Here is a 20,411-nt window from a genome sequence, read left to right as displayed (position 1 = left end):
CAAACAAAGTTGTGCTTGTCTTGTTTCTTTTCCTGTCTTGTTGATGTCATTTAACCTTCATCAAAACTTTATATTTTCCCCTGGTGGCAGCAAACATCCCAACGTGAGGAAACAGATCCTCTGCACCTTCACCTGAGCCCCCTGAGATTATCACAAACACGTTTCAGCGCATTCAGTGTTGCCAAGTTGCAGACACCTGTACGAAGTGACAGGCAGTCAGTTTATTGGATAGCTAACTAGCTAGCTAGCTTGCAAACGATGGCCATGCTGTCAGCCTCATATTGTTGTTACCTTCTGTCTCAAGCGGTCAGCAGTCTGTCTTCAGCTGGGCTCGGTCGCTGCCTCCACTTGTCTCCTGTCTGCTATAAAATGCAGCCAGAAATGTCAAACCAACAACCTGATTCTGTGTTTCACTTTTGCATCATGACAGGAGGCCAGGAGCCAGTTCATAAACAAACATTCATCATATTTGTCAGATAAAATAAACATTAACAGGCCTGTGACTTTCTAGGAAATTCTTTATTTTCATGTTACCTGACTTATTAAAGGAATAAACATTTTTCATGACAGATAAGTCAGATATTTGACTGTTTCACTTTAAATGCTGCAGCTGCATTTTAATTGCAAATGCTTTGATTACATTTGAAATAGTTTATACAACATTAAGCATGGCAGGGCCCTCTTCATCATGCAATCACTCAAGGATTCATAAACATAAACTGCTCCTAACAGTGACAGAATGAAAAGCACATTTAAGCTCCTTTAGTGTGAAATGCACATTTATGGGATCATACCTCTGTCAGGAGGTCTAGCGGATCCTTCCCTGGCACATAATATATAAAAATATATATTTATACATATATATATATATATAACAATTCTCGCTGTGAATCAATTTATTTGAATGCAAATACATCAGATTTTTATCAAGACCTGGTTTCATCCTGTCTCGTGGGGGGGATTTGGCTAGATTTGACTTGTTCTAATGCTGCCTGGATGGAGAAAACACTGTGAAATCACTTTCAATAAATAGAATCCAGGTTTCACAAATCTAAAAGTGTGTTTTTAAACACCCATAAGGCTTTTATTATGATGACTAATGATACTTTTTCACAACTATTGGAGGTGCAAATTATTATAATTTCCCTAACCTCTCCATATGAAGCTGTAAATTGGAGGCTAACTTCAGCATCTTGTAACATATGATACATAGAAATATAATCTCCTTGGGGCAACAGTTCGACCTGATACAAAAAACAAAAGAATCTGTAGAAGAAGGCTTTATTTTGCCATTTTTTTAACATCTTGCTATCAACCAATCCCTTCATCTTCATCTCCAGCTGAGTGCCATCTCCCTCACATAAAAACAAACACACCTCATGCTAAAGAATGACTAACCGGTCCTCCCCTCCCGTTTCCCCTTCACCGCCTCTAAAACAGCCATTAACACCTCTCCATCACCATGGCATCCAAAGCTTTGAGTTTAATTTTAGTGAGGTGGGTCACAGCATGTCAACAAAACAAAGATATTTTCAGCAGCAGATACAAAAGCTGTGTTTTTAGACTCAACACCTGCATTGTAGCACATCATCATCATCATCATCATCATCATCATCATCATCATCATCATCATCATCACCATCATCATCATCATCATCATCACTGCCGTCACTGCAGGTCTGTGGGCAGCAGCAAACAAGTGGCATTTTGATATTCACAGTCAGGGTTGGGTCGGATAACGTTGAAATATTGTTAGTTACTGAATACAAATTACATGGATTTTTTGTAATAAGTAACGTTATACATTGGATAACAAAAAATATGATATAATCAGAATATTTTTTCATTATTTCAAAATCAATCACTGAAAAGACTGCACCTTTTATTAAAAAATGAATGCAACCACAAAAAGTTCCACAACTACTTATTTTCCTTTTTCACTATCACAAAACACTTTCCCTGCAAATAAATTCAATTTACATATGAAGAATTTACAGTGAGTCAAATCATTACCCTAAAAAAACTAATAGCACAGACTGCAAGTGCACTGTGTATTCCATGTGTTGTGGCTGTTTTTTTGTGTGTGTAAACATATTTATTTCTGTTGTTTGTTGTTTTTAAAATTTCCATATTTTAAAGAATTTAAAGAATATGTAATCAAGGCATTCTTGATAATCCAAATGCACATTTTTTCAAATGTAATCTGGTTCAAATGTAATCTGGTTTTCAAATGAAATCAGTAGTTAGGGGTTTGGAATTCAATTTAAAAATACTGGGTCACATGCCATTAATTCTCTGACAAAAACAAAAATGCTTTCAGGTATTCACTAAAATTTTGAGTCAATTGTGTGTCTACATTTTAACTTTATCCTGTGATTCCAGTTCTGCAGACATGTAATTTATGCAGTAAATAAGTGACTGATACAAACAATAATATTGACTGTCCAATCAGATTTCCAGATGTTAGTGTTGCCAAATGGTTCAGTTGATAAGTTCCTCTGAATCAGGCCCTGTGAAGAATTTATAAATGGCACCTCTCAGACTCCATACATCTCTTTTAAACTAAACATCCAAAGAAAATGAAAAATGGGGCCAAGCCTTCATATCGACATTTCGGCTCGAGTAGGTAAATGTTGCTTTGTTTTTTTTGCGATGCTATCAAAAATCTGAATATGTGCGTGTCACAAGAAATTGTTGGTGCTCTCTGCTTGTCACAACCTGTACCATCAATCAATGTTAAGCATGGCGTTACTTATCAATACAAGCGGCTTGTTTTTCTCCTCAGATTTGACAGGTCACGTAGTCACCCTCTGACTGGATAAAAGCTGTGTTGCGGGCAATGCTAGACAACCAAATTACCCTTCTTTTTTAGTTGGAAAATATCATCTCTCTCTCTTTCTCTGTGTCTCTGTTTGTCTCCTGTATACCCACACATCCACACAAACACACACTGAAACACATGGTTGATTCGGGACTGCTGTTCTGCCAGCAACATCATCACTCTCCTTCCCACCCTTGTCTCCATGGAGACAAGCTTCCAGAGCTGGCTGGTTTCAGACCGTTGTGAATCAGCACAGACTAAAAAGGGAAGGGGAGGGGGGTGAGGGTCTCTTTGTGTTTAAACATGACTAAAAGAACACTGTGAGCTCTGTGTTATCTTCGGCCCAACACTGAGGTGATCAAAGTGTCTTACCGTTCACGCACGCAGGTGAGAAAAGAAACCAGAAATATTCTGATAAAGATGTCCGTATTTGTGTCTACAGTATCTTTTTGTGCATATCGGGCACTGAATATTTATTCACGATTCATTCATCCCTAACTACTTTATATGATATCATTTTTAATCTGATGGTTGTTATTTTCAGGCACATTGAATGTTATTTTCCCTTTATCCCATTAAGCAAAACAGATGACACAACCACACAAAATGCAACATTTTTTTATTGGTTTTACTGGCATGATTGACCTATAGTACAGCATAATATATATAGATTGCAATAACAAGATCTCTGCATTTTAAATATTTTCTAACTCGCCATATATTCTTTATATATTTATGACATCAGAGTGAAATTCTTGCTTGCTTGGCTTGATGGGTAGCAATGTCAGGTAGTCCACCACTGTGGTCCAAACTGAAATATCCCAATAACTATTGGATTGTTTGTGTTGAAATTTGGCACGATTTTATATGAATTATTCCTTATTCGAATCACTTTCGTGTTTACTTCATCTGGCACCATCATCGGGTCAAACATTTAATTTGTCCAGTTTTGTTTTTATGAACAAATACCTGCAAAGGTACGAAAAAGCCAAATTTTATTCAGCCAGTCATCTTAAGTCGGCCTGATTTCTGGTTTTGATAAGACCTGCCCTGCATAGCAGCCAGTTTGGTAAAGGTTAGGCATTGACCTCAAGTTATAAATGTTAGGACACCACATTGGTCAGATGATAGGACCTGAACAAATTGGGTACAATGTGCAATCATGGACGCCTGGTCAATCATAGCGCTTGAATGCTACGCAAGGAAGGTATTTCCAAGAACAGTAGTGGGATCCATCATAATGCCTGAGGTTCACTTCATATCCTCTCACTGCAGCATGCATTTGTATGTGTACAGCCTAATAGGTCAATCACTGAATATGAAAGCAAGTAGTGTTTGTAAAAAAAAAAAAAGGCTTAATTGTCTGATTGAATATCTTATTTTATCATGTATGTTTATTTTTATTTGTGAATGCTGCTGCCACTGTCTCACCTCCACTCCAGCATTCACCTGTAGGGTCTGAGTCTGTGTTCGCCTCGGGGGAAGTTATTATCATTACTTATCCCTGCCCATGCTGAGCTTAGTCCTTGTGGGGGAGTAACGAGGTCACAGCCTACGCAATACTTATCTAGTTAGGTGTCGAAGTTAGGTGTCTCACTGAAAATAGTTGATTTTAGACCTTATTTTGTCCTTTACCTTACCGTTGAGCTACTTCATTTTACACCTTAACACCCCACAATGTAACACAACGACCATTTCAAAAGCTCTGAGCATTTCTAAGAAGAACAATGGATATTATGACCCTTTTAAAAACCTATGTGTAGACCTGCTGACAGCTGAAGTAGCTGATGTGCTAAAAGGATGGTGAGTCCAAGAATTTAAGATACAGGATGCCCAATTAGCACTACTTAGAAAGACTGATGGGGCACAAAAACAAGTAGGGTAAGGTCATGAGTAGGCAGAGAGCAGAGGAGAATGTAGAAAGAAGATGGGTCTGCTAAAAACCCGGTTGTTGAGTCAAGGAAACGTCTTCCTGCTGTGTGTCAGCGGTGCAGACAGACAACCAGAATCAGCTCCAAGCGCCCATGATAAATGCACTAACAGCTGGACGCTTCCACAGTCGGGACAATGTCGGAAGTGTTTAGTGAAGTTGGTTTTAGACCGGATGTAATGGATCTGCTGGAGCGTGAGTGCATGTGTGCAAAGTTCACTTGCAGGAGCAACGGAAGAGAAAGCTTTCATCAGCTTAACACCTTCACCTTAACTAGAAGTCTGAATGGGGACTCTGTGTTCAGACACACTCACATCAACATGCATAAAAATAAACGCACCCGTCGCACGAAGCATGCGTTCATGTCATACCGTGTGTGTGTACGATTACAGAGGAAGTGAACAGTATTAAAGGTCAGAGGACACAGAATACTAGGAGTGTACTGAATGCATTACAGGGATAGAGAAAGAGCATCATATAGTTTATGGAGGAGGGAGAGAGTGAAGACGGCTGCTTTTACTCCTGTCAACATTCTGCACATTAAAGTTTTACTGTGAGTGTCTGTGGTGTATCAGAGCAGGAAATGGACTGAAACGGAGGGACTTTAAGCTCATCATTTATCAGATGACACTTTGTTGGACTGGTGACTAGGTTTTTACAGATGAACTCTCCTGCAAAAACCAATAATTTCAGGCTTCATCTCAAATAAATCTCCTCCTAGTCGCTTCAGCACAAACAGAGATGGTAATCACATCTTTGTCATAACATCCAAATGCTGTTTATGTGATCCCGAAGGTGGAAGGACAACTACTCCCAAAGCTTTCATAATTTGAAGACACAAGGACAGGCATATGCTTGGGGTCAGTGAAGGGTGATGGTCAAGAGTGATGGCTGCGTACTTCACAGTTATGCTGATTAGAGAGGGTGCTCTTTTCGAGATGCCAGGGTTGCAAATGACTGTTTTCCAAATGAGCATGTTGTGGGATTGTTGGTTTCTTATAATTGGGCTCAGGCAGGTCTAGGCACAGCACTAGTGAAATATGTCAACAAACAAAAGGAAAGAGGAGGGGAAAAAAGCAAAGTAAGTTGGCCATCCACAGGCTGAAAAGAAAGATGAAAAACAGGTTGAACAAACCCACAAATCCTAAAATGAACTCAGACAAGCCCTGATGATTAAAGAAGATTGCTCTCCTTTTGATGTAAACCGAGGCAAGCACAGACTAAACAGACCACAAGTGGCATACAGGAGCCAGCACACAATGCAAGTGAAATGCCAAATGCCTGAGTGGCCTCAGGGCAGGTGCATTGTTGTGGCCCATTAACTATGAAGTTCCGCTGAAAATGACGAGGGGAAAACATCAGTGGCCTTTGCCGCTCGCTCTCTGCCCTGAGAACAGGATGCAAACATTCACACATGTGCCACACACTGCACTCACGCACATGCAAGTAGACGCATGTGGGTAGACACACACACATGCAACAACGTGTGAGCGTGAACTACACGGACAGACTGTAATTGTTAGAAGGAATCAGGCAAACAAATGATGTCATTATCTCAAAACACACTAGCTTCAATATTATTAGCATATCAGTGGGAGGCATCTGGCATTCTCGCCTTGCATAGCTTTTGGGCGGAAAAAATAGACGGCATTGTTCAGATTTTTTCTCATACATGTGGCATTTTCACATGTCAAACATGCAGTGTCACAGTGAGAGAGTCATTCAGCAGTTTGCTATTTTTGCAACCCACTGAAATAACATCAGGAATACCTAAACATGTTTCTACAGAAGGCATTCCCTGAGGGCACTCCCCTGTGCTGCTGATGGGTTTTTTTTTAAAGCATTAGTGTACAGGAGGCATACAAATGATCATGCAGAAACATGATGAGAGAAGGAGGAAGGCTGTGATACGCAGGTCCCCATGGCAACCACACAAAACGGCATGCACTCACCATGGCAACAGAGCTGGCGAGGGAATATAGCGGAGACAGGGTTGGAGCTGGTGCTGGCCTCTGGCTGTTTGAAGTGATACATGCACGCTAGCAGCACAGCATCAGTGAGTAGTTCACTTATAATGAAGCATCAACACTAACATGTTACCTCTGTGATCAAATACTGGAACTTACACAATACTGAAAGTGTAAATTTCAAAATGTGGACAATGCTGGACCGTAAAGCTGCAATAATCAATATTTTTTATGTTAACAGTGGATCAAATACTTAATTGTAATGTGGAAGAAGTCACTTTAACACACAGTTCATTAACATTATCAGTTCTCCTTTTAGCATTATTTAGCTTTTTATTCTGTTTTATTCTTTAATGTTTTGGTTCATCAGCCTTGTTTCTGTTTCACAAAAAAAAGCTGTAAAAAAACCCCACTGTACACTACATTTTCAGCAGAAATAAGCTGGCAACAATAGTGAAGCATTAGCAGCTAAAGAGCCAGATTTTTTTCTCAGTATTTGTGGAACATCATGTCATCTGGATGTGTAAAAAAACAACTATTCCCTCACATGTTCACCACTAACTGTCTATGCAGTCAGTGTTGTTTTATGCTCTTGTTCCACCCTCCCCAGGGCAATTAATTTTGTTTTCAAGGAGTAGTTCTACATTTTGTCAAACTGGCTGAATCACTTTGTGGCATAGAGTTTGATGAGAAGATTGATAACACTCTCAGATGTAGAACTGATAATACGGAGCCACAGCCAGCAGCTTAGCATAAAGACTTGTCTGCTCTCAGCATAAAGGCTCCGTCTGAGAGTTTCAAAATCAGTATGCACTATTAAAGCCCACCAATTAGCTTGTTATATTTTGTATGTTGAATCTGTACAATTGTAAAAAAAAAAAAAAAAAAAAAATACAATTTGCTGTTTCACAGTGGGATAAGTGCTACACAGTTTCTTGGCTGGAAGCAGTTTTCATGCAAGTTTATGTTTCAGGTTATGTCCAAATTTAATCATTTATATTGCATATAGTTACCTCATACCTTTTATTTGATACACTTTTTTTATAGTCAGTAGCACTAGTTCCGAAACATAGTTTACTCACATACAAAATAAAGAAAAATGTTTTGTTTTTGTCTTTTTGCTAAGCTAAGCTAACTGGCTGCTGGTGTAGCTTCATATTTAACAGACACAGATGAGAGTGGTATCTATCTTTTCATCTAACTCTCCACCACAAGTCAAATAAGTATATGTCCCAAAATGTTAAAACCACTCCTTTGCCTCCACATTCTACTCCCATCCTAACCTGAACCTAATACTTGTTTTAATCTGAGCCCAGAAGCTTATTAGCCTAAAATAAAATGAATTTTAAAAAACTCAAACTTTTTTGTCTGTAGGATAGAAGTGCAGGAGCAGCAACCCACACAGACATCTCTCTGTTCCTAGTAGCGGTTCTTCATGCTATACTTCACAGTACAGTAGGCGGTGGTTAATAGAGCCGCAGACGGCTTACCTGAAATGACAAATAGCCCGGCACAAATGCTGATGCTTCAAGGCCACAGTCAGCTGTACTGTAAACGATAATGGTCTCTCCGCCGGACAAGAAGAACATACATCATCATTCTGTTTCTGTTGCTGACACTCCTGGTTAAACACAAGGAAATGAAACTACAATTTACACGTAGCAGTTTAAATATAAAGACATGCTTGCTTTCACATAAAGTCAAAATAAGTTCACTTATAGACCTCCATTATGATACATAATTTACCCCTTTAAATAAAAATGACTAAAAAGACCTCCCAAAACTCCCCAAAAAAAATCAAAATCATTACCCCCAAACGAGGTGTGATTAATGCTGCACATTAAGTGGGCTTTTCACAAAAGAATCTCCTTAATGAGGTTGGTTGTCAGTGAAATATTTTTCTTTCATCAGTGCCTTTAATTAAACAGTGAAACACAAAGAGACACACAGATATTAATCACTCCGGTTTAAGCTGCTTTTCAATTCAGCAGCCATTAAAAGTTGCAATGCTTGACTGGGTTCGACGTCAGCTGAGAATGGAGGAACTGTGTCACAGTAAACTCTGGAGACCTTTTAGTTCAAAATAACAAAAAAACACGCTTCTTAAGTGTCTGTGAGAGTTCACACAAGGTTTCAATTTCAGCATATGCGACATGAAAAACATAGGATGCTCAAAGTATCATTTTGTGTTTTTGGCAAACCATATGCTTTTTGAAATTCTTTGACTTGAAGATATGCATAATTTCTCTACATTGATATTCAGCCACCCTGGAGCGAGACTGTCTGCTGGAGCTGTCTGCTCGGTGGAATAATCGGAGCGGGTGGGTGTGGCAGAGGGCTACAAGGCAACAACAACACCACAGACCCAACTCAATGTCTCCATCTAGTGATGGAAGGAACTTAACATTAACAGGTGGATTTCGTTCACAATAACAAGGCAGTCATGATCATGGTTTTTAACGTATTTCTCATATATGTTAAAGGACACTTACACTTGTTTTATGTCTCTCAGCTCTGAGTCTTCTTTCCTCTCAAAACTCAGATTGTTTAATTTGAACACTTGCTAAAGGCATAAAACTACCATCCAACATTCCACTAGAAAGAAAAAGGAAAAATCTGACCCAGAGGATCAACTGCCATTGACTGCAACTGTTAATAAACTGACTATATGTGATTTATTATCATAATGTATCTGCCTCTGAATGTTTACAGCTTCACATTTTTTCCAACTAGACACAAGGGATTTTATTTTAACAAGCAATTATTTTCACTGTACTGTTTAAAGGCAGTCTGCATTTAACAGTCTCACTTATCATTTTAAACACGACGCTTATGTGTGTCGTGATTTAACATTTTCTCTTGATACAAATGACCCATCCATGTCCAATCTTATCACGGGAGTGCCATCATGTGTTGAAATGTAGTATCACAACTGTATAGTTATTCCCCGTAAACTTAATTTATACTATATGGATAAATACTGATTTATTATGGCATTAAACTAACTGGAATGTTAGTCAAAATGAGAATTTTTTTACCATTATAAGTCTAACATCACAGCATCATTTTAGCTTTATTATTTTAGGCATTGGCTCCATGGGAAAGGTTTCAGGAATAATCTTGTAGCCAAACATGTTTGGGTTTTTACATATTTTATACTATAATAGACCAAACTCTATATTAGCATTCTGGTTAATGTAATTAGAGTGTAATTAGCAACACAGACAATACCTCCTATTGCTTGTTTGTTTTAAAGTTATTTTTACATGTTCAACAATAAAGGAAAAAATATATATATAAATCAATAAAATATATATTTTTGCATTAGAAATTTGCAAATATTTCAGTCTGCAAGATGATTTATTCCACAGATTAAATATGATTCATTACAGTTCATCAGAAAGTTGTCCATGCAACAACTCCCTCATCACACCCATATACTATAACACCACTCTAAAAAATACATACACACTGTAGACAGACTCATCTCAGTGGTCATATATTATCAATATTATTACGCACAAAATATAAAACTAGCATCTGTCTTTGACATCAATACATAGTGGCTGCAATGTTTACTTTTCTTGCACAAAATGTTTATATACACAAAGATGTTGCTATGCAGTGCATAGTCTCCATAAATTTCTCTTGTCGTGATATTGCATAATAAATATCATCTGTCTTTTAAGACTTGCTCGGATTCAGACGTGTGCTGGCAGAGAAAATACTCTGTTAAGACAGAATAAATTAAAACTTTAAGGAGCGTGTGCATAAAAATTTTGAAATGAAGAAATATTAAAAAGGTGTGAAAGATGACCTCCTCCTTGAAGGGCTACTGTGCATGTGTGTATGGGCTCTCATGTCTGTAAATGTGTCATTAACAGAAGAAGTCGCCTCATTGACCCTGAGATAGCTGTCTGTCACCCACAATGGACTCGTAGAGTTACAAGCGAAAGAAATCTGGCTCCTACGGTAGCTGTCAGTCAGGCTTTGTTAAAACATCTCGAGCAGGAAAGGGTTGAGCCCTGCTACTCCCATGAAACACAGCCAACATAAAGACATAACAACTGCGATAAAATCATGGTAAAGTAGGTTATACTGTGCTAAATTCTTTGTTATAATCATGACTTTTGCACCTCCTTGTGAAGTTAAAACATAAACTTCTGGCAGACGCTGCATTCTTGTTTTTACTCCTATAGTGTAAAAACAAAACAAAAAGATCGAATGGCTTAAAATCATTAACAAAAAGCGTTTTACATTATCAAATAGAAGATGAAAGCTGAAAAATGACTGTTCTCAGATTCATTGTTATTAAAACCTTGTGCAGCTTTTTTTTATGTTTCCCATGTCATACTTATCATCTCTAACCAGATATCAGGGTTGCTGGTTACACAGTAGACATTTTGGAGTGGCAGTACATAACGGTGGGTTATATGAAACTCTATTTCACACAGCGACAAGTTCCCTGTGGAGAGGGTGGGTACAATTTCATCTGCTTCGTGTGCTTCAGCATCAGTTCTGTTTTAAAGAAATAACCCACTTTATATTCCCTCCACTGCACTGAAGAGTCCCGTTTGGTTTCTGTATATTTTTCACAGTGAACCCCTTAGAGTTAGTGGTCTAACTCGTCTGCCTGTAGCAACGACGTCTGCTTCACACTACGACGGCCATCAGAAAGCTATGATGCAAATGTCTTCCACTTTGTGCTTCACACTTCTTCATTAATCAGCCTGCTATCGGGCTCGGTTCAGGTTGAGTCAGCCTGACAACAGCTTCAGCGAGCAGTAACACGGATTGTCTGTACAAATTCTCCATAATTCGTCTTTCATTCTCTTCGTTTGCTTTTTGCTCCTCTGCTTTGGATGCTTCTCTTCCTGTTTTCTCTCTCTGTGCTCATTCACCTCTGTTTTTCTCATTGAGCTCTCTCGCTCTCTCTCTCTCTCTCTCTCAGTGTTGCAAGAGGAAGTTGGTTGCCATGTTGATGTCGTTGTTTGAAGCCCTGAGAGCCTCTAGAGCATCAACCCTGGAAAAGCCCATTTCCACCAGCCGTGCAACCTGTCGGACAAAAAAACAAAAAAAACATCAGCCAAGACATAAGCAGCAAACAAATCATCATGAGGGGACATTACATAAAGGGTTCCCTGCACAAAGTAAAGTGTGGGTGAACCAGAGAATCGAGGCTGCGTTTCTTTAGCCGTTCAACATGTCCCCGTTCATTTCCCTTCAGTACTCCCCCTCAGGGGAATCCCTGCCGCCATCTTAAGTGTTGTTCCATTTGTCTGAAAAACTAAAGTGAACCTGGTGAGCTCGACCGTAAGAGGGCTGAGGGAGTGAATGCACAACGATGGTCACTCCAGAGGTGAATATCACCCACAGTAATGACATCCAAGGTCAGGAGGCAGTAACTGTATGTAGTCGACAAAGATTAATCAATCGTTTCAATCAATTTCACCTATGTTAGCAGAGTTTCTTGAGAAAGCCTCATTGATAGCTTGATATTTTACTGTAAACTGTTATGTAACTAATTGTAGTTTCACAGAAATCACAGAGTCTGAATAGTTTATTACCAACATAATGTGTAAACGTATGAGGAAAATGTATCAAACCTTTTGCAGCAATAGCTATAATAATCATGACACAGCCCACAAACAAAAGTGTCTAAATCAGAAACTCATGAAGCTAACACCAAGCCAAAAAGGATTAGGAAAAAGCAGTCATAATAATAATAATAACTTTATTCATCGTTACCTTTCATACAACACTTGTAGCACAAATCTCCTACAATAAGGACATAAATATATCAGTAATAACAAAGAGGACAGGAAAAGGAATAGATTACTATAATTAATGGAAAAGCAGATGGAAAATAAAAATAAGCCTACATCTAACGGTCGACCCATGATCCATGACCTTGTGCTGAGAGTGGAGAAGAGCAAGTGCATTCCACTGAATTCCCCCACCCACTTTTCCACTGTTCTCACAGTTGTTGTTACATAAAACCAAGGGCTGAGTGTAAATGAACATGGGGAAGTGGAACTACTAATGAAATGCAGCACAAGTTCTGGTAATCATGAGTAAGTGGTCTGTCTGTCTATTAAGATTTAGATTTATCCATGTTATAAAATATATTAAAAATTCTAAAATTACAGAAGTAAAGAAGTGAAAACTGCATTGCAAAGGACACAGAATATATTAACACACAGAGAGGTGAACACACACCTGCTCCTCTGCAACAGAAGAGTTGTCCAACAGTGGTGACTGTGAGGATGGGTGTGTCTGAGCCTGGGGGTGGGGCTGCATTGGGGGTCGGTTCTGTCCTCTTTGTCTCAGGGAGGGGAACAACCTGGTCCACTGTAGCAACCCAGACTACACACACACACACACACACACACACACACACACACACACACACACACACACACACACACACACAGAATCAAGTACTTTGTAAACATGTAAAGACTGAAAACTGCAATTAGTGGCATCTGATGCTTGAAGATATTAAGTTCTGACGTGTGTATTTGTGGGTAAGTTTGTGCATCAGTGCTGCATTGAGTCAGTGTGTGTGTCCATCTACCTGTGGCTGTTGTCTCATGTTCCTTCTGGACTCCTGGTATTGGGCCAGCAGCAGCTGCTGGTCGAGCATGTCCATCCTTTGTTGCCTCTGAATGTCCAAAGTTGCACCCATCCCCAGAGGAGTCTCACTGCTCGGTTGGGAGCCTTCATGACCACAGAGGTTAATAACACATCAATAGGCAGACAGAAAACCTCTAGCTCGGGAAAATAGCATTTTGACACTAAACCACACGTACATTGTCCAAAATGTGATATGAATACACAAGGAACACTACTGCAAAGCTACAGAATGATATAAAGACCTCAAAATGACAAAACATAATGGACCTGGCCTTTAAACACATCTGTGGAACTGGATTTATTTATTGTTTTTGTAACTGTTTTTTGTAATTGTTTTTGTAAGTGTTCCATAATATTTGCTAATGAACAATGTCTATAAAATTGGGAATATGAATCTTATTTAGCTAAGATGCAAGAATGGTAGTATCTTTTTTAAGGCAGCTTAAAAAACTTCTAATTAAGGCAAAATAAAAACTATGAAGAAGAATTTAGCATATTGAAGTTATTCTGCACTGTAGCACTGTTCAAATGCCTTAACTGTACCATTATTATTAATCCTCGATTAGACAGTGAGGGACAATAACTCAATGTCAGGCCCTGCAACACTTGCCACTGTGCAAAGGATTTGCACAGGATTTGTGTATGTTATTACTAACGGTTGGACTCACTTGAGAAGAGTGGCTCCAGAATATAGCGCCCAATACAAGACACCCAGGCGGGTACAAAGATGAGCTTCTGCAACCAGAGAACATTGGAGTGGTACAGTCCACCTGAGATCTGAAAGACATAATTAAAAAATAAAGGTATATAATATAAGTCACAAGCCAAACCTGCATGTCTGTATTAAGCAATATTACAATTAATTAAAGTATAGCTTTTAGTACACTTCCTAGAGACATGGTAAATAACAACAAAATCCGGCTACTCACCAATCCACTAAGTGCAAGGAGCCACATGAAGGGGCTGGAAGTCAACAGCTGCACCACAGAAGAAGGAGGAAGAGAAACAATCAAGATCAGAGTAGTTGGAAAGCCAGCATTCTCAAGAATTCATTAACAGTAAAAGAGCATGCAAAATAGATGCAAACATGTCCACACTAGCTGAGCACGGACCTACCTGCAAGCCTACTATGTAAACCAGAGACTTGTTGGTGATGTGGATGTGGCCCAGGACCTGGGTGACTGGCATCCTGGGGATCAGCTTGTAGAAAGGCACAAACAGAGCGAAGACTGGAGCAAGCCTGTGGGAGGAGAGAGGGGAACATCAAGAAGATGGAGGTGATAGGAAAAGAGACACAGAAAGACTTTCAAGACAAAATAGCATCACTTCAAACTTGAATTTCAAACTTGTCAGTGTGATATGTAAATTTTGTTTATCAGGCATTAACATAAAGATATTCAGAAAATATACGTTTGTCAAGGAATTTAATTTCCCTGTTTTTGTGTTTTTTTGTGTGGTTAATACCATGTACCCAAATATAATGCAGGCAGGGGATTAAGAAATTTAAAAAAAAGATACTTCCCAAGGCTTACATGGCTATATTTGAAGATTTTCCACTGTAGGGACACATGGTCTGAATATTGCTTTCACACACAACAAACCTGAGTAAATACCAGGCTATGCATATTTTAAAGGGATAGTTTGGCTAAAATACATTTTACTTCTGCCCCCATTCACATCAATACATTACTCCGCTTCCATGCCGGTCAGTACTCCTGCCTGCTTCTCTAAACTGGGAGTGTGCCGATTGTCATCTACTGTAGGTAATACACCGACTACAGATTCAAGTCCCTTATACAGCCTGAAAATCTCTTTAATTGTAAAATCGTCAGGGTCAATAAAAGTGACAAATAAAGCTAATCTCTTTAGTAAAGCTTAGCATTCAATCTGAATAGGGAAGTGACCAAGCTACTCACAGTCCTGCAGGCAGTTCCTCCACCTCATAGTCAAACAGATACTGGAAAGTCTGAGCCAGCAGGAAGTCCATCAGCGCAGAGAGACACCAAGTGCCCAAGAGGAACGACTAGAATGAAGAACAGCACCATATATGATGGCAAGAACAATTTGTGTTTGTTAATTAATTCAATGACATCTCACTTTATGTTAAAAAATAAAGTCAATGTCAAGTGTTTGTTACGCAACAAGTTAGTGAGAGCTGAGTCATGCCAGATGATGAAGTTGTGGTTTCTTTTCACTAAAAGATGATGCACATCAATTCAATTCTGATTGATGATTATACTTAAAATCCTGCTACAAAATATATTAACATTTAGGTTTTTTATATATATGAGACTAACTAGAGTTATAGAATCTTGTTCAAATATATCTACAAGTTTAAATGTGTGTTCATCTATCAATGGATTACGGTACTCACTGCAAACTTCCTGGTGCCAAACCTCCTCTCAAAGATTCGGAAGTTGTAAATGAGCAGGCTGCTACAGAAGGCGTCCTTCACGTCGAGACAGACCAGCCGTCCACACAACAACCTCAACACCTACGGCACGAGGGAGAGCAAAGTTATATGCACAAACACATAATGCACAAAGGAAGATGGGACAACATTGTGACTTTGTGTATGATGCCAATACAGAATAAATCAACTTAGTGATGAAATTTCAGGTCTCAGGTCTCTCTGTTTTAAAAGCTTATTTCTTCTGCCTTGGATACATATCTTTATAAAGCAGTTTCGTTTGTGAGCAAGAAAGCCATAACAACTGCCATCAAAAGACGCCTGGATTACAACTGTCAACTAAATGCATTGTACAGAGCAACTGAATTTTTAAGACTACAATTCGAACAACAAAGGAAAAAAATGGACCACACACTGTCTGGATTGTTAAAAAAACCTGCTCTGCATCAACATTTGGCTCATACCAATGATTGTTTTTTTATACTTCAAATTGAAAACACCAATAACAAGAAGAGCTTATTTTTCTGAGACACTGTGAAACCTAGTGTTTTTGAAAATTCTTGCACTGATGATGGTTTCTGTCTCATTCTCTCTAAAGGAACAATGTAGCAAAGGTCTATTAAAACAAGACAGCAGAAGGGTGTGTCACTGAGAGACACATCTTGAAGTATTCAGTCCCTAACACAGAGACAGGTGCTGGAGACTTACCTGGTGCTGCTGTGTGACAGCCTGCAGGTTGTATATGAACAGCTCTTGGTACTGTGGCAGCAGGGTGAGCATCACAGTCAGCCCATTGAGGACCAGCAGGAGGCCTTTAGACAGAGGAGCCTTGTCTGTGGAAAAAAACAACATATTGTCACCCTGTTAAAATAATCGCCTAACTCACTTTTTCAAGTTTTGCAGGAAACACAAAAAACTTCACCAAAAGTGTATCATATGACATTTATTGATCATTTCACTCAAAAAGGATGTAACAAAGGATGGCTATTGGCATAGTAATAACACTGTGTGTAAATTATGTAACTTAAGAGGAATAAATGACATGGCAATTTTTTGAACATGTCTTTGTGACTTAAGCAAGATATGGTAACACTTTATTTTGAAGGTGTCTACATAAGAGTCACACAAGCCTGTCAGAAACATGACATGACAAGTATCATGAGCATTAATGTTACTTCAAAGTGTCAATAATGTTCATGACACATCCCATGTCATGTTTATGACACGCTCATGTCACTCTTATGTAGACACCTTAGAGCAAAGTGTTACCAATATTAGTGTCTACAATAAAACACTGATAAACTAAACTGATAACTAAACAATCTCCCTCTAGCTCTTCTTTGCTGGGTTCTTATCTGATGCCTATGAATGTGGCAAAATGTCAAAGAAGTGATGATCTTAAAGGGGTAAAATCACATGATCTGATCAACTGAGGATGTAGGCGATTTTACCATAGGTGGCCGGTGTCATGAGGAGATGATTTTGCCAAAAAATGACTTAGGCGATTATTTTAACAGTGTGACGATATAAGACAAACGTTTTGTTGACGGAAGAAGTGGCTAATTTGTATATGGGGGCAGCAGCTAACATTTAACGTTAACTGACTATTAAGCTATCCAAAAGATGCTTTTAAAAAACACATTTCGATCATTTTGTAATCATGACACCTTAGCTAAACCAACAGACTAAATAGAAAAGCAAAACATAGGTTGTCAATTAACTAAACGTAGCTGTAGCCGATAGATACAGCCTCGAGTAAATGAATGACAGCGCAATGCTAACGTCGGTTAGCTGCGCTAGCCGCTGCCGTTGTAACTGACAGGAGAAGCGGGGAGAGGACTGCCACAGCCCAGCTGGAGGTAAACGGTGGATCCGGGATACTTACACAGGCCCCGAGAGCCGGTTGTAGTAAACATGACGTCCAGGTGATTTACGGAATCCAGGCGAAGACCATAAATCCAAAGGCAACTGGAAACTGACACTAAAATACCGAAATAAAGTTGGAGAAAGGATCCATGCTGTGACTGTGAGGAGAAAGAGACAGGGGTAAGGGGAACTGCTACAGGAGCTCGAGAAGCCCAAAAAGATTTAATTTCGCAGTTCGCTGAAATTAGAATACAACTGACCGGTTGAGGGCGCTGTTGCTCCGTCATGAAGAAGAGTATCTTTGTGATGACCCCCTAGACGTTTTACTGATAACGTTATTCTAAACAGCACAGATTTCCATCCATGTCTTCAATACTGAGGGAACAAAATAGACATAGGAATATTTAAAATTTATTTATATGAGCAACTGTTAAAGAAATGCAAACCAAACAACAATTTGCATTTATCAAACTTATTTTACATATAAAAGTATGTAATATTGAAAGTACAAGAAAAAGAAAAAATGGGTATGCACCATAGACTGTAATAGGTATGCACTGATAAATTGCCACTGTCCTACGACTACTACTACTACTACTACTACTACTACTACTACTACTACTACTACTACTAATAATAATAATAATACTTTATTTAAAAAACAAAGTAGCAAAGAAAAGAAATGAACAAACAAACCAAAAACAAAATATATATATAAAAATAAAAGCTAAATAAATATATATAAAAATAAAATATAAAATTAGTGTATTACAGTGCAGCTTGGGATAAAAAAAAGTTGTATCTTTTTTCTATCTCTTATTGCAAAATCCAAATGCAGCACTTAATGCAGTTCAGATTATTTGCTGACGCTATTGCATGATTCTTGCAATATTTTGGTTGTTCTAGATATAATGTACTTGTTGAATTAAAGTGTCAGCTAAATAAATATATTGTAATGTACTAATAATTATAACAATAGCAAACAAGATATTACTTAACATTTAACATTAAAACAAGCCATAAAAGAAAAAGAAAAAATAAACCATGGGATCGCTGATAAGAGTAAATTACTTTAAACAAACCTGTAAAAATAATTTATGACCGATCAGGTCCCAGTGCATCTACACAGCGGTGACAGCAGAGTCGTCTCACTCTGTACACTCTGTGACCACTAAGAGGTCTGTAACCTCAGGTTTAGAACCATGAGATCCAACAACTGCAGCACCCCAGAAACTGAGATTTAATGTCTTGCTTACAGGCTTTTCAGCAGGGATACTGCTCCCTGATCATCCCCCTGTTGAAGGGCAGTCTCCTTACCCAAGATGCCACCATGCTGTCATCTGACACACCTCAGACATGGTATATGCCCAGGCCCCGAAGCACTGGTCTAATAATGTTTGATCTCTGTCATTTATGACCATTTGCTCAGTGTGTAATATGTGTTTATGGGCTGGATATGCAGAGAAGCAGCAGACAGGGAGTGTTTCATGTCTTGAAGCCATGTGGTCAGCTTTCTGACAGAGAGGTAACAGTGTTAATTATCCTCGGGGCCTTGAGCAGGATGTGGCTGCACAAAGTCCAGATTAATGGCTTTTTCTTATGGTCCTCTTGGCCTTATGCACACGGAGTCATATCTTGTCAAGGTCCAGACTTCCTTTGCAGAGGCCCTGCTTTGTTTTACACTGCAGGCTGCCAGTTTTCCTCACATCAAACTGTGTGTATACCTTCATCATCCCTGGCTGTGATTGCTCCTGAGCCAATTGATCCAATGCTTATGTTACGTCCAAGTACATTTGAAAAGATATGGCGAACAGCTGTCTAATAGTGTTGCATTTCCCCCATCATCCACAGATGCAGGCTGCGTGTTAGTTCCCATTGGTTAGTTCCCACCCATTAGGTCTATTTGGCTGCTTGTGGTCAGATGTGACTGCAAAGCAGAGCTCAGGAACAGCTTGCTAATTGTGTTTCAGACCTTCTCTGTCACTGATGTAGGAGTGAGGTCTAAAAAGGTTGCTTTGCCCCTGTTCTCAATCAAAGATAATCAGATTAAACAGTGCAGAGATGTGCAAATGTGTATGTGTGTGTGTTTGTGTGTGCTTACCAATAAAGAGACTCCAGATTTGGAGACAGCCTTGACTCCTGCTGTTTGCTTTGTTCATTAAGAGGAGATGAGCAGATGGTTTGCTGGTCTGTTGTGCAGTACACACATGCGGGCACACACGCAGAAACACATGCACGTGCAAATACACATTCACACATGCATGCTCAGTCCTGTCACCTTAGCTTTATCCTCCATTTATCTTTTCCATTACACATCTCTCGGCAGGACAATGCTACTCGGTGAATTGTGAGGGATGTGTGTGTGTGTGTGTGTGTGTGTGTGTGTGAGAGAGAGAGAAATACAAGGGAGCGTGAAAGAGAAGAGCGGTGCTGAATGAAGTCACAAACCTTTTTAGTCAAGACAGCCTCTGAGGTGGTCATCTGAAAAGCTGATGACTCATTCACACATTCATTTATGTGAATCATTGCTATTCACTTGTCAGCCACTCTGTATTCAGGAAGAATTGCTTGTAACAGAGGTATTGTTTTAGTCCTGCATCACAGCTTATCTCCCTGTGTCCAGGAAATGGCACACTGCACATTTACACAAGGTTGCATGAGCAAAATCTGGCCCACTTCAAGGATTTTTTTTGGCACAACAAATGACTTGAGAACAATGTGAAATATATTACTTGGGACTTTAGAAAAACTTGAGCAAATCCTGAGAACCTACTGGAGAAG

General features: G+C 39.1%; 1 protein-coding gene across 1 annotated transcript; it reads right to left on the bottom strand.

Annotated features, from left to right (window-relative positions):
* Positions 1–11,253: 11,253 nt before the first annotated feature.
* On the bottom strand, positions 11,254–17,838 carry ubac2 (UBA domain containing 2). The gene is made up of 10 exons (XM_059323890.1): positions 17,650–17,838; positions 16,473–16,597; positions 15,729–15,848; positions 15,271–15,377; positions 14,471–14,594; positions 14,284–14,331; positions 14,023–14,131; positions 13,296–13,438; positions 12,938–13,084; positions 11,254–11,773 (listed from the first exon to the last, which is right to left on the bottom strand). The coding sequence occupies exons 1-10, from the start codon at positions 17,678–17,680 to the stop codon at positions 11,666–11,668; spliced, it is 1,062 nt and encodes a 353-aa protein (XP_059179873.1). The 5' UTR covers positions 17,681–17,838; the 3' UTR covers positions 11,254–11,665.
* Positions 17,839–20,411: the final 2,573 nt, after the last annotated feature.

Source organism: Centropristis striata, chromosome 20 (assembly GCF_030273125.1).
Source record: "Centropristis striata isolate RG_2023a ecotype Rhode Island chromosome 20, C.striata_1.0, whole genome shotgun sequence".
NCBI lineage: Eukaryota > Metazoa > Chordata > Actinopteri > Perciformes > Serranidae > Centropristis > Centropristis striata.
Note: the sequence above shows the minus strand (reverse complement) of the source record. Positions and strands in the feature narration are given on the sequence as shown.